An 11,528-nucleotide genomic window follows, 5' to 3' on the forward strand; every position below is an offset into this window, starting at 1 on the left:
AGAGTGCTTCAAGATCGATCCGACGAAAGCCGTCCACTGCCACTCTGCTGTTGGGACTAATTTGGACGGGAATGGTGATTTCATGGTTGATTATGATTACTTGGTTGTTGCTCTTGGAGTTACTGTGAATACATTCAACACTCCTGGTGTGATGGGGCATTGCCACTTTCTGAAGGTCAAATCCTTAATTGGCATTGTGTGTCTCTTTACTGTTCTGCTATTTCTCATGTTTCAATCCTAAGATGTAAGTTACAGTTTAATTTCCTGCTAAATCTTGAGATATATGGTATTGATACTTTAGGTTATTTTACCGTACAGTATTAGTCATATCTTGTGCTTACAGCCTCACATTGTAAATGTCAGGTCATGGAGGATGCCCAAAAGATTCGGAAGAGCGTGATAGACTACTTTGAAAAGGCGTCACCTCCTAACCTCAGTGAAGAGGAGAGAAGGAAGATCCTTCACTTTGTGATTATCGGTGGTGGACCTACTGGGGTTGAATTTGCGGTGGAGTTGCATGATTTTCTTGTCGAAGATCTGGTGAAGCTATATCCTGCAATTAAAGAATTTGTGAAGATAACAATTATGCAATCAGGAGAACATACAATGAGGGTTGAACGTTCCTGCAGTAATAACCTTAGTTTTGGGCAAGATGATCAAGGAGTAGCGAAACTTTAGCAGTCATCTTTGGCTTCACCATCTTCCTCCCCTGATCATGCATCTATTTTAGATCATATAATTATGCTATATCATATATATTGTTTAGTTCAGACTTGTGCATGTGCGTCCATTGGCATTGATTTATACAGAGATATTGCATGATTTGTACATAAAAGGAGTACGGATGATCTAAGAATAAATGTTCAAATAAAGTTAGTAGTGAGATTTAGGTAAAGGTTACCTGCACTGTTCTGTTTTATGTAGATTCTAAGCTGCAAAATCATACATGGCCCTGTTAGTAGTTTGTCTGAGTTGTGAGTTTACGCATTTTCCCTTGGAATGTTTGTATGTGTGATCACTTGCTTTTAGGTTCCCAGCGTTATATCATGAGAAGTTTTTTACTTTGCACCGGGTGATCAACTACATATTTAGACGAATACACTATTCAGGACCAGGAACATTAGGATTTCCAATGTTGTTTTCCTCTTTCAAGGTTGCAGTTTTCATTAGTCTTAGATAGCTAAGGTACATAGTTTTCATTTAACAATTTTTTTTACTGTTCTCACATCTCCTATATGATGTCTAAGAAATACTAATGTAGACAATTCAAATTTTTAAAATACCTTCTGGCCAATTATGTGGGGAAGGTGCAGCAAGCCGGCTCTCGCGCCGCAGTAGAGTGGAGCCGGCAATTTTATGATCGGTCTCTAAATATTTCAACTTGCATAGTTTGAATTAGTTTCACATGCTAAAGTATATAGTTTGAACATAGGTATTCCTTAATTTTTCATATATAAGGTTTAGAATTATTACCCTCAGTGCTTGCTAAAACTCGAAGTTACTAACAAATGCAAAGGTTTCTGTTACAAAAGGTTTAGAATCATTACCCTTGATGCTTGAATTTGGACCTTGCGCCTTACTTGGGTAACATAGAGCCAAATGGCACATTGTCCAACTACACGTTCAAAACACTTCGGGTTTGACATGGTCTCTATCCTTGATCAAACATAAAGTTACTAAAAAAGGCAAATATTTCTCAACACGAACATGGTTTCAATTGGGTCTCTGCGCCATTTGGCGCACCGGGTCATCTAGTTACACAGAACAGTCCAACGTATCAGCAATGGTAGTAGGCTTCGCCACCGGCTGAGTCAGAGTCGAAATATTGCAGAAACTGCCTGAGGAAGATGCACTTGAAAATTGCTGAACTCGATTGGAAATTATACAAACTCGTGTGGTTCATCACTGGTTACAGACTGACAAAAGTCGCTACAAGTCTGTCTTCACTACTCACTTATTCGTAGTACTGCTATATTTCCTTTGTTCATTTTACAATACAAACTTGTATGCATGACAAGAGGCATTTTCTTTTTCCACTAAGATGGGACCGTGGACAAAGATATTGTAGCATCTGCGGGCACGATACGTTGCAGCCATTGGCAAGAGCAGCCACTCGGATAAGAATGCACCATGGTGATCACTTGATAAGAATGCACCTAATTGGTGAGCCCTCAGAGCCAACCAGTCTCAGAGGTAAGCAGTGCAGCATGTATAGTCCAGTCTTCACGTTGTCTAGTTTCAGGGCTTCGACTAGGATGATATCCTGACAGAACAGAGTAAGTAAACCAACCGGTAGTTTCAATCAATAATGCAATCGCTAAGCCGATAAGTTCATCACTGATATGTGAATTTAATGTTCTCTAGAGAAGCATCAAAATAGTGTGAAGAAGCATTGTAGCCCCAAAAGAGGTTGATTAGCAAGGAATTTGTGGAACCAAGACTCCAGTCAACTGATATATAGGCAGAACATGTTTCCAGAGTTGGTTCGTTAGTCAGTAATGCTCGTGAAGGAATGTTCTGAAGTAGGCTTGGGAACTAAGCAGCATAAGATCAGAGATTAGCACAGAACGACAAGGGTGGCTTCAAATACATTCTTTGAGACCATTAAAGGGCAGCATCTTACCGCATTTTTGAAGAAGGCCACATGGGCAGAGATCAAGTGATCAAACGCAGCAACTGATATATAGTCAATCCCTGCGGAATTGCCAATGTCATATGTTAGGTTCACACCAGATAAGGCAAGTAAATGCATATATTGAGCCACCAAAGGACATGAACTAACCGAACCTAGGTAGTTCACCATTGCACATGGTTCTAGCAAATACTCCCTCCGTTCCTAAATATTTGTCTTTTTAGAGATTTTAAATGGACTACCACATACGGATGTGTATAGACATATTTTAGAATGTAGATTCACTCATTTTGCTCCGTATGTAGTCACTTGTTGAAATCTCTAGAAAGACAAATATTTAGGAACGGAGGGAGTATGTTATAACACCAATACAGCTCCCGTATACTTACCAACTAGCTTGATGTCCGTGTTGTCAACTAACCACTGTGCACCATCCTCTGTAAATCCAACATAACTCATATCACCAGCTGCCTTCCACATGAGCCCCCTACATATCATCTGCTTACTTACATGTTCAATACAGCCTATAGAAAGATCGACTGATGATATGGTGAAGAATGTAGCGTCTACTTGAATATCTGTTCTTAAAGAGGTCATACCTGTCTGTGTTCAATGTCCTGAAGAGAACGCGACGAACACCTTTCGGTATATTTAGGGATTTCATGGATTCAGCTGCATAGAATTAGTGGGGCATCATATATCAAATACTAGACAGCGTGGATGTGAATCAAATATTTTTAGTAAGAATATCAGCACTCATTTTTTTTCGAAATGCAGATGTTGGTTTTAGCAAGAATATCAGCTTATTGGATTTGTATCAAACAACATGAATTATATGGAGAAACCAATATCTGAACACATAACCACATTAGTAATGCACATGTTTCTCTCATGTCATGTTAAATTGATCTTGTGACATGATATGAGAAGAAGTTCATTAGCTGTGTGATTCATCATCATTGATGCAATAGAAGAGCTGAGCTCCCTGTAAAAAGAGAGAAGACATCCCGCACACCCTACCTGTTATATTTGTGTGTCTTGGAACATCGACCAGTAAGGCAGGACCTGTCCAGGAACAAGAGTAAGTCAATTGTCAATGCTAATTTCAATGAAGTTTAGCAGGGAAATCTTTCGGGAAATTACATATAAAATGCTAATTGTCAATGAACAAGAGTCTTTTGTCCTTTTTAAACAATTTTAATCGACAAAGTCTGTTCTACAGCTACTCCGAATCAGATTCAGAGGACATCAGCTACAGGAAAATGATGTGAGGCGGCCGCAGTCCATGCTGCCGTGTTGCCTGTATGAATTGGCACCTAGAATTCCCCGTCTCATCATCTAGCCAACCATTTAACCAAGGTGATCATATGTACAAAGACGGCAGGCCGGAGACTGACAAAAATGGTCAAAGCCTAGTTCTGATCGCCGATCGGAGAAAACCAGGGATGCTCAGCTCACCGTTGAGGACATCCAGGTCGAGCGTGTCGACGTCGAGGCCGGCGGCGAAGTGGGCCTGGTTCATGTGGCCCGGCGCGTCGACGTGGGTGCCCATGTGGCACTCCATCCGGAGCTCCGACAGGTTGTACTCCGACCCGTCCTCCATGGACGCCTTGAGCCGCACGAGGGGGCCGACGGTCGCGCCGGGCGCGAACGCCGGCATGCTGGGGCGGTACGCGTGCGTGATGTCCACGATGTGCCCGCCCCCGTACTCCTCCAGCGCCGGGCCGTGGCGCCGGCCTGCCGCGCCTCCTCCGTAGGGGGGAGCGCCGCCGGGCGCCGGCTCGCAGGTGTCGGCCTCCGCGCCCGCGTAGCCCGGGTGCGCGTCGCCGGCCGCCGTGGCGAGAGCACGGCCCGCCGGGAGGAGGACCAGCAGGAGGAGGGTGAGAGCCGCCGCGGCCATGGTGGCCGACTTGCCGCGCCGAGCGCTCACGCTGGACTCCGTGGACTCTGGGGAGTGATGGTAAGAGGAAATTGATGCTCTCGCCTGGTTTCTGGCGTCAGTAGTAAAGTCTGGATGGGACAAGGGGCTGCTGATAAGTACGGACCGAGTTGGGGCAAATTTGACAATTTTAACGTGTGGATGAAATCATTTCACAAAATGAACTGTCTCTAAAAAATTCACTTAGCTGATTTTTTAGTGGCCCCCAACACAAAGTCAGTGTGCAGCGCCTCAGAGCTAAGCGTCACACTATAGAGTGTAGTTTGACATATATATATTATGCAATGCCTGACAGATATGCGTTGCACGCCTGGCCAGCGTCGCACCCGTGTGATCCGAAATTTACAAAGCCAGTGTGCAGCGCCTCAGAGCTAGGCATCACACTATACAGTGTAGCGCCCAGCCTCTAGGCGTTGCACTCCTGTATAGTGTGACGCCTAGCTCTCAGGCGTTGCACACTGACTTAGTAATTTTTAGGCGGTCCAGGGTGCGACGCTGGCCAGGCGTGTAGCGCCTATCTGTCAGGCGTTACATAGTGTAGTGTGGCGCCTTCGTGTCGGACGCCATTCAAAAAGATTAGCCGAGTGATTTTTTAAAAAACAGTTCATTTTGTGAAATGATTTCATCCGTAGATTAAAATTGTCAAATTTACCCCGAGTTGGGTTGACCAAATTGGCAAATTAGATGCCTGCTTCTGTCAGGCTTCAAAGCTGGACAAGAGAAAGAGCCAGATCCTGGAAACCAACCACAGAAAGTGATTCGATCGAATGGACGGATCACGTCTCCTCGTCGGACGCTAATCTTGCCGTTCTAGACGCCGCTGATATTCAGGCGCGTCGGGGTTGGTTTTGCTGGGCCCACTCCACCCGCTCCGTGTAGTACACTAGGCTCGAGCTCTACGCAAGCTGCCGCCTGACCGCAACTCCAATTATCATATCCACGTTGACGAAAAAGGTCGGGCCCCGTTTTATACGTAAAGCAGTGACCACGTATAATTATCCGGATACAAACGTAACACATTCACCCTAGGCGCCTAGATACAGGCATGCTGAAATCAGCTACACCCCATGCATCACAAATAAAACGAACGATAAACAACAAAACATCACTTGAGGTAAACGGCCGAACATCGATGAGTTGAAGCCTTCAAAGCGGTGTCTTCAAGAAGAGCACGACATCGTACTCCCGCCACCGCCCGATCGAAGTGATTTGTGATTTCATCCGAAGTGTCTCAAAGAGGATCGAGCAGCCACGACGGTGCCTTCAAGAAGAGCGACGCCAACTAGCGCCGTCACCGACGGCCTGTCCAAAGACAGACAAAGTTTTCATCCCAACTCGCACGATCCATGCCTGAAACATGGTACGAGCATATTGCCGTACAACCATTGTCGGTGTCAAAACCGGCCGATCTCGGGTAGGGGGTCCCGAACTGTGCGTCTGAGGATCGAATGTAACAAGGGACACAGGGAATACGATGTTTACCAGGTTCGGGCCCTCTTAATGAAGGTAAAACCTTACGTCCTGCTTGATTGTATTTGATGAATATAGGGGTTACAAGAGTCGATCTACCTCAAGATTGCAATGGCTAAATCCTAGATGTCTAGCCTGTATGAATTTTGATAGCCTCTACGGACTAAACCCTCCGATTTATATACACACCGGAGGGGCCTAGGGTTGTACAGAGTCGGTTTGCAGAAGAAGGGAATTACATATCCGGACGCCAATCTTGCCATCCACGCATAGGAGAGTCCTATCCGGACACGGGGGAAGGTCTTCTACCTTGTATCTTCACGGCCCATCAGTCCGGCCTATATCACACAACCCGGACACCCGAGGACCCCCTAATCCAGAACTCCCTCAGTAGCCCCTGAACCAGTCTTCAATGACGATATGCACGGTACGCAGATTGTCTTCAGCATTGCAAGGCGAGTTCCTCCTCCCGAGTACTTCAAAGCAATCTTCTGAATAGAAGAACTGTATCTGGCTCTGCATGATAGTCACAACCCTCAACCACGAAGGCAAAATATTTAATCAAAATAATATCTGTCAACTGACAACTTTTCGGCGAAACGCCACATCTGGCCTCTCTGACATTTCGAACCGTTTTTCGCCTCCCCCTTCGCGTTTCGAGGCGCAGCCTCTATTGACACGTCTTGTCAAAACAGAGATCGTGTCCGCTTATTGCGGGATCCTCATCAATACGGCTTTGGGTAATCCAACCCTGTCATTCGCACGACCCCTTGGGAACAGGCGAGTTTTAAGGCTTGAGGGGGGAGGGGGGCGCTTGACATTCATTGCCTATATGTGGATAAAGATCCCTCTTTTCTCCCCACGCCTTCTTCCTTCTCATGTTTTCCCATCGTCAAGCTCCAACGCCCAAGCTTCAATCTTTTCCACCGCCACCAACCTATCCAGCCATGTCCGGATCTGGTTCAAAGGGCAAGTGGGAGGCCTCCTCCATTACGGAGAAGGACGTAAAGGAGCTCTGGGAGGCGGGATATCTGTCTGCGGACATCGTCCACAGGCTCCCTGCCAAGGAGCAAATCATCCCCACCCCGGAGCCCGACGAAAGGGTTGTGTTCATCCTTCACTTCCTTCGCGGGCTAGGGTTTCCCCTCCACCCCTTTGTCCGCGGCCTCATGTTCTACTATGGGCTACATTTCCATGATCTAGCCCCAAATTCTTTCCTCCACATCTCGGCGTTTATCGTCGTGTGCGAGGCGCTACTCTGCATCCCCCCACACTTCGGCCTATGGCTAAAAGTCTTCAATGTGAAGCCGGGGGTGGTCGACGGGCAGCACGCGGACTGCGGCGGCGCCATGGTCAGTAAGCTCCCCAACGCCACTTGGCCTAAAGGGGCCTTCGTGGAGACCGCCAAGGTGTGGCAACAGGAGTGGTTCTACATCACCGAACCCCGCGGCGCTAGGTGGACGGCCACTCCTGAGTTCAGATCCGGGCCCCCTATGCGGCTCGCGTCGTGGACCAATGATACGTCTCCAACGTATCTATAATTTTTGATTGTTCCATGCTATATTATATTCTGTTTTGGATGTTTAATGGGCTTTATTATACACTTTTATATTATTTTTGGGACTAACCTATTAACCGGAGGCCCATCCCAAATTGCTGTTTTTTTTGCCTATTTCAGTGTTTCACAGAAAAAGAATATCAAACGGAGTCCAAACGGAATGAAACTTTCGGGAACGTGATTTTCGGAACAAACGTGATCCAGAGGACTTGGAGTCTACGTCAAGAAATCGACCAGGAGAGCACGAGGCAGGGGGCACGCCTACCCCTCTGGGCGCGCCCTCCACCCTCGTGGGGCCCACGTTGCTCCACCGACGTACTTCTTCCTCCTATATATACCTACGTACCCCCAAACTATCAGATACGGAGCCAAAAACCTATTTCCACCGCCGCAACCTTCTGTACCCGTGAGATCCCATCTTGGGGTCTTTTCCGGCGCTCCGCCGGAGGGGGCATTGATCATGGAGGGCTTCTACATCAACACCATAGCCTCTCCGATGATGTGTGAGTAGTTTACCTCAGACCTTCGGGTCCATAGTTATTAGCTAGATGGCTTCTTCTCTCTTTTTGGATCTCAATACAAAGTTCTCCACGATTCTTGTGGAGATCTATTCGATGTAATCTTCTTTTGCGGTGTGTTTGTTGAGACCGATGAATTGTGGGTTTATGATCAAGATTATCTATAAACAATATTTGAATCTCCTCTGAATTCTTTTATGTATGATTGGTTATCTTTGCAAGTCTCTTCGAATTATCAGTTTGGTTTGGCCTACTAGATTGATCTTTCTTGCAATGGGAGAAGTGCTTAGCTTTGGGTTCAATCTTGTGTTCAAGATTATCTATAAACAATATTTGAATCTCCTCTGAATTCTTTTATGTATGATTGGTTATCTTTGCAAGGCACGTATTGTATTGTTGCCATCGAGGATAAAAAGATGGGGTTTATATCATATTGCATGAGTTTATCCCTCTACATCATGTCATCTTACTTAAAGCATTACTCTGTTCTTATGAACTTAATACTCTAGATGCATGCTGGATAGCGGTCGATGTGTGGAGTAATAGTAGTAGATGCAGAATCCTTTCGGTCTACTTGTCTCGGACGTGATGCCTATATACATGATCATACCTAGATATTCTCATAACTATGCTCAATTCTATCAATTGCTCGACAGTAATTTGTTCACCCACCGTAATACTTATGCTCTTGAGAGAAGCCACTAGTGAAACCTATGGCCCCCGGGTCTATTTTCCATCATATTAATCCTCCAACACTTAGTTATTTCTTTTGCCCTTTTATTTTACTTTGCATCTTTATTTCTCTTTATCATAAAAATACCAAAAATATTATCCTATCATATCTATCAGATCTCACTCTCGTGAGTGACCGTTGAGGGATTGACAACCCCTTTATCGCGTTGGTTGCGAGGTTCTTATTTGTTTGTGTAGGTGAGAGGGAGTCGTGTGTGATCTCCTACTGGATTGATACCTTGGTTCTCAAAAACTGAGGGAAATACTTACGCTACTTTACTGCATCACCCTTTCCTCTTCAAGGGAAAACCAACGCAATGCTCAAGAGGTAGCAACCAACAAGGGTCTGGACTGGGGATCAACTGCAGAAGTGTTGATGCTGCAAAAGCGCATCACAAACATGATAGGCAAGAACACCAGTCTCACTAACATGATTCAGGTGATGCTGTTCCGCCAGATCCTCCCCTACCAGCTCCGGCCCCTCCACATGTGGGAGTTTAATCCGGAAGTTCTGTGGACCCTACAACACTTCTTCGGCACAACGCACGAAGAGATCTGGAAGCTACTCTTCAAGGCCCAGAAAAACATGGCCGAAGAAGACCGAAGACATCGGCCTCGACAACGAGAATCCGGCCACTCCGGTAAGTGTGTTATTTCCGAACATACCTTCGGTCCATAAATTCTTAGGCATAATGGGTTTTCTGTCCCTCGCACAGGGCTGGATAGCGAAGGCAGAGCGGATCAAGTGTCCGGCACCGCTGCCTGAAGATCCGGCCACACCCCAGCTTACGAAGATGCCCTATCAGGCGCCGGAGAAGAAGAGCAAGGAGGCCAAGGGCGGCCTCTGCCGTAAGGGTACTTCGGATGCAGTGTCCGGAGAGACCGAAATCCCCTCCTCCCACGAGGGAGACGAAGACGAAGAGGAGGAGGAGGCGGAAAGTGACTCCCCTCTCAAGGGGAGGAAAAAGAAAAGGGCGGCCTCCCTAGAACCGGAGGGGGAGGCGTCCAAGAGGGGGAAGGTGACCCTCTCGGATGGTTCGGATTCAGATGCCAAGCCCATCCTCGAGAGGCTTCCCAGGGCGAAGCCCCTAGCCGCATCGTACGTATCAAAATGATATATTACCAGTATTTGGTCTTTTATGTTTTTAATATAACATATTATGTTGTGTGTATTTCAGCCCTGCCCGTGACCTCCCCAACCCATCGCTATCTGAGGGGAGTTCTCTGCCACCGGATATGGAAGAGAGCGAGACGCCTCCACGAGCCTCTCCGCCAACCATCGCGGATGACACTGAGGTGTTGTCCCGAAGGGCCTCTCCGGGCCATGGAGGGGTGAGTGAGGCTGTCAAGACGACACCTGAGGGTGATGCCACGGTTGCCGAGAACATGGTGGGTGCAACCCCCATGGAGACCGACGGCGGGGGCCCTGACCAGCCCGGGCCCCAGCCGAACATTATTCCGGAGACCCATATGGCTCCAGAATCGAGCGAGCAACCCCCTTTGAAGGAGGGGGGAGCGTCGACTCCGACGGCGACCTCCACTAATCCGGAGGCGCCGAACGCTCTGGTGGAGGCACTACGACGTGCTTCCATCATGGAGGAGCACCGCACCCTGATGGGTGTGGTGGTTGAGAAGGTTCAGTCGGCCAAGAGCGGGCTGCACGAAGCCTTCACCAGCCTGCTAATAGGCTTCGAGGTATGCGACGTAATACTCTTAGATGCTTTTCATATGAAGGAAATATGCCTGTATATAGATAGTAGCCCCTGAAACTATGTTTGGTTTTGAAAAAAGCCGAACAGAGGATCACATAGTATTCGGAAGAGGTGACGTATTTTTCTATTTTATAACAGGCTTCCCTGTTGGCGGCAACCGCCCAGGCCGCTGAGGTTTTCGAACTCAATCGGAAACTGAAGCTGGGTTGATGATGAGATCGATCGCATTAATAAGCGGTTCGATGAGTCGCAAGGTATGCGTGTACGTTAAAAGAGCTAGATCGTATATCTTAGGTGATAGGCAAACTCAGAGTGTAACTCATGTACTGCTATGTCTATGAGTTCAGGTAGCGCAGCCGAGGTCGAAACCCTCAAGAGCGCCCATGCATAGGCCAAGAAGGAGGCGAGGGCAAATAAAGCAGCCACTGATAAAGCGGCTGCGGAACTGAAGACCGAACAGGTTGCCTGCCACCAGCACGAGGAGAGGGTGGCCGAGGTGGAGCAAGAGCTTAAGGACGCCATCGGCAAGCACGAGGCCTTAGAGGAGAAGAGTACGGCCCAAGCGGCCGATCTCGCCAAGGCCCTCTAAGAGGCCAAAGAGGCGCAGACCGAGTCCCGGAGTGCTCGGGAGGAGATCCGGCAGGCCGAACAGATAGCGGCTGGTAAGCCCTTTCTCTTGCAGAGTATATTTGGGGGTCAGAGATATTGATAACCCACAAGTATAGGGGATCGCAACCGTTTTCGAGGGTAGAGTATTCAACCCAAATTTATTGATTCGACACAAGGGGAGCCAAAGAATATTCTCAAGTATTAGCAGTTGAGTTGTCAATTCAACCACACCTGGATAATTTAGTATCTGCAGCAAAGTATTTAGTAGCAAAGTAGTATGGAAGTAACAGTAACAGTAGCAAAAGTAATTTTTTTGGGTTTTGTAGTGATTGTAACAGTAGCAACGGTAAAGTAAATA

At 47.1% G+C, this 11,528-nt stretch overlaps 1 protein-coding gene across 2 annotated transcripts; it reads right to left on the minus strand.

The window, feature by feature from the left end:
* Window positions 1-1,853: 1,853 nt before the first annotated feature.
* On the minus strand, window positions 1,854-4,641 carry LOC123144308 (cyclase-like protein 1). Of its 2 annotated transcripts, none has more exons than XM_044563401.1 (6): window positions 4,091-4,635; window positions 3,653-3,697; window positions 3,232-3,304; window positions 3,022-3,119; window positions 2,624-2,694; window positions 1,854-2,263 (listed from the first exon to the last, which is right to left on the minus strand). In XM_044563401.1, exons 1-6 carry the CDS (start codon window positions 4,530-4,532, stop codon window positions 2,138-2,140), a joined length of 855 nt encoding a protein of 284 aa, XP_044419336.1. In that variant the 5' UTR covers window positions 4,533-4,635; the 3' UTR covers window positions 1,854-2,137. The 2 variants fall into 2 exon arrangements, with proteins under 2 accessions (XP_044419336.1, XP_044419335.1); XM_044563400.1 differs by having other exon boundaries at window positions 2,248-2,535; window positions 4,091-4,641.
* Between the last annotated feature and the right edge of the window lie 6,887 nt (window positions 4,642-11,528).

Source organism: Triticum aestivum, chromosome 6D (genome assembly GCF_018294505.1).
Source record: "Triticum aestivum cultivar Chinese Spring chromosome 6D, IWGSC CS RefSeq v2.1, whole genome shotgun sequence".
Lineage (NCBI taxonomy): Eukaryota > Viridiplantae > Streptophyta > Magnoliopsida > Poales > Poaceae > Triticum > Triticum aestivum.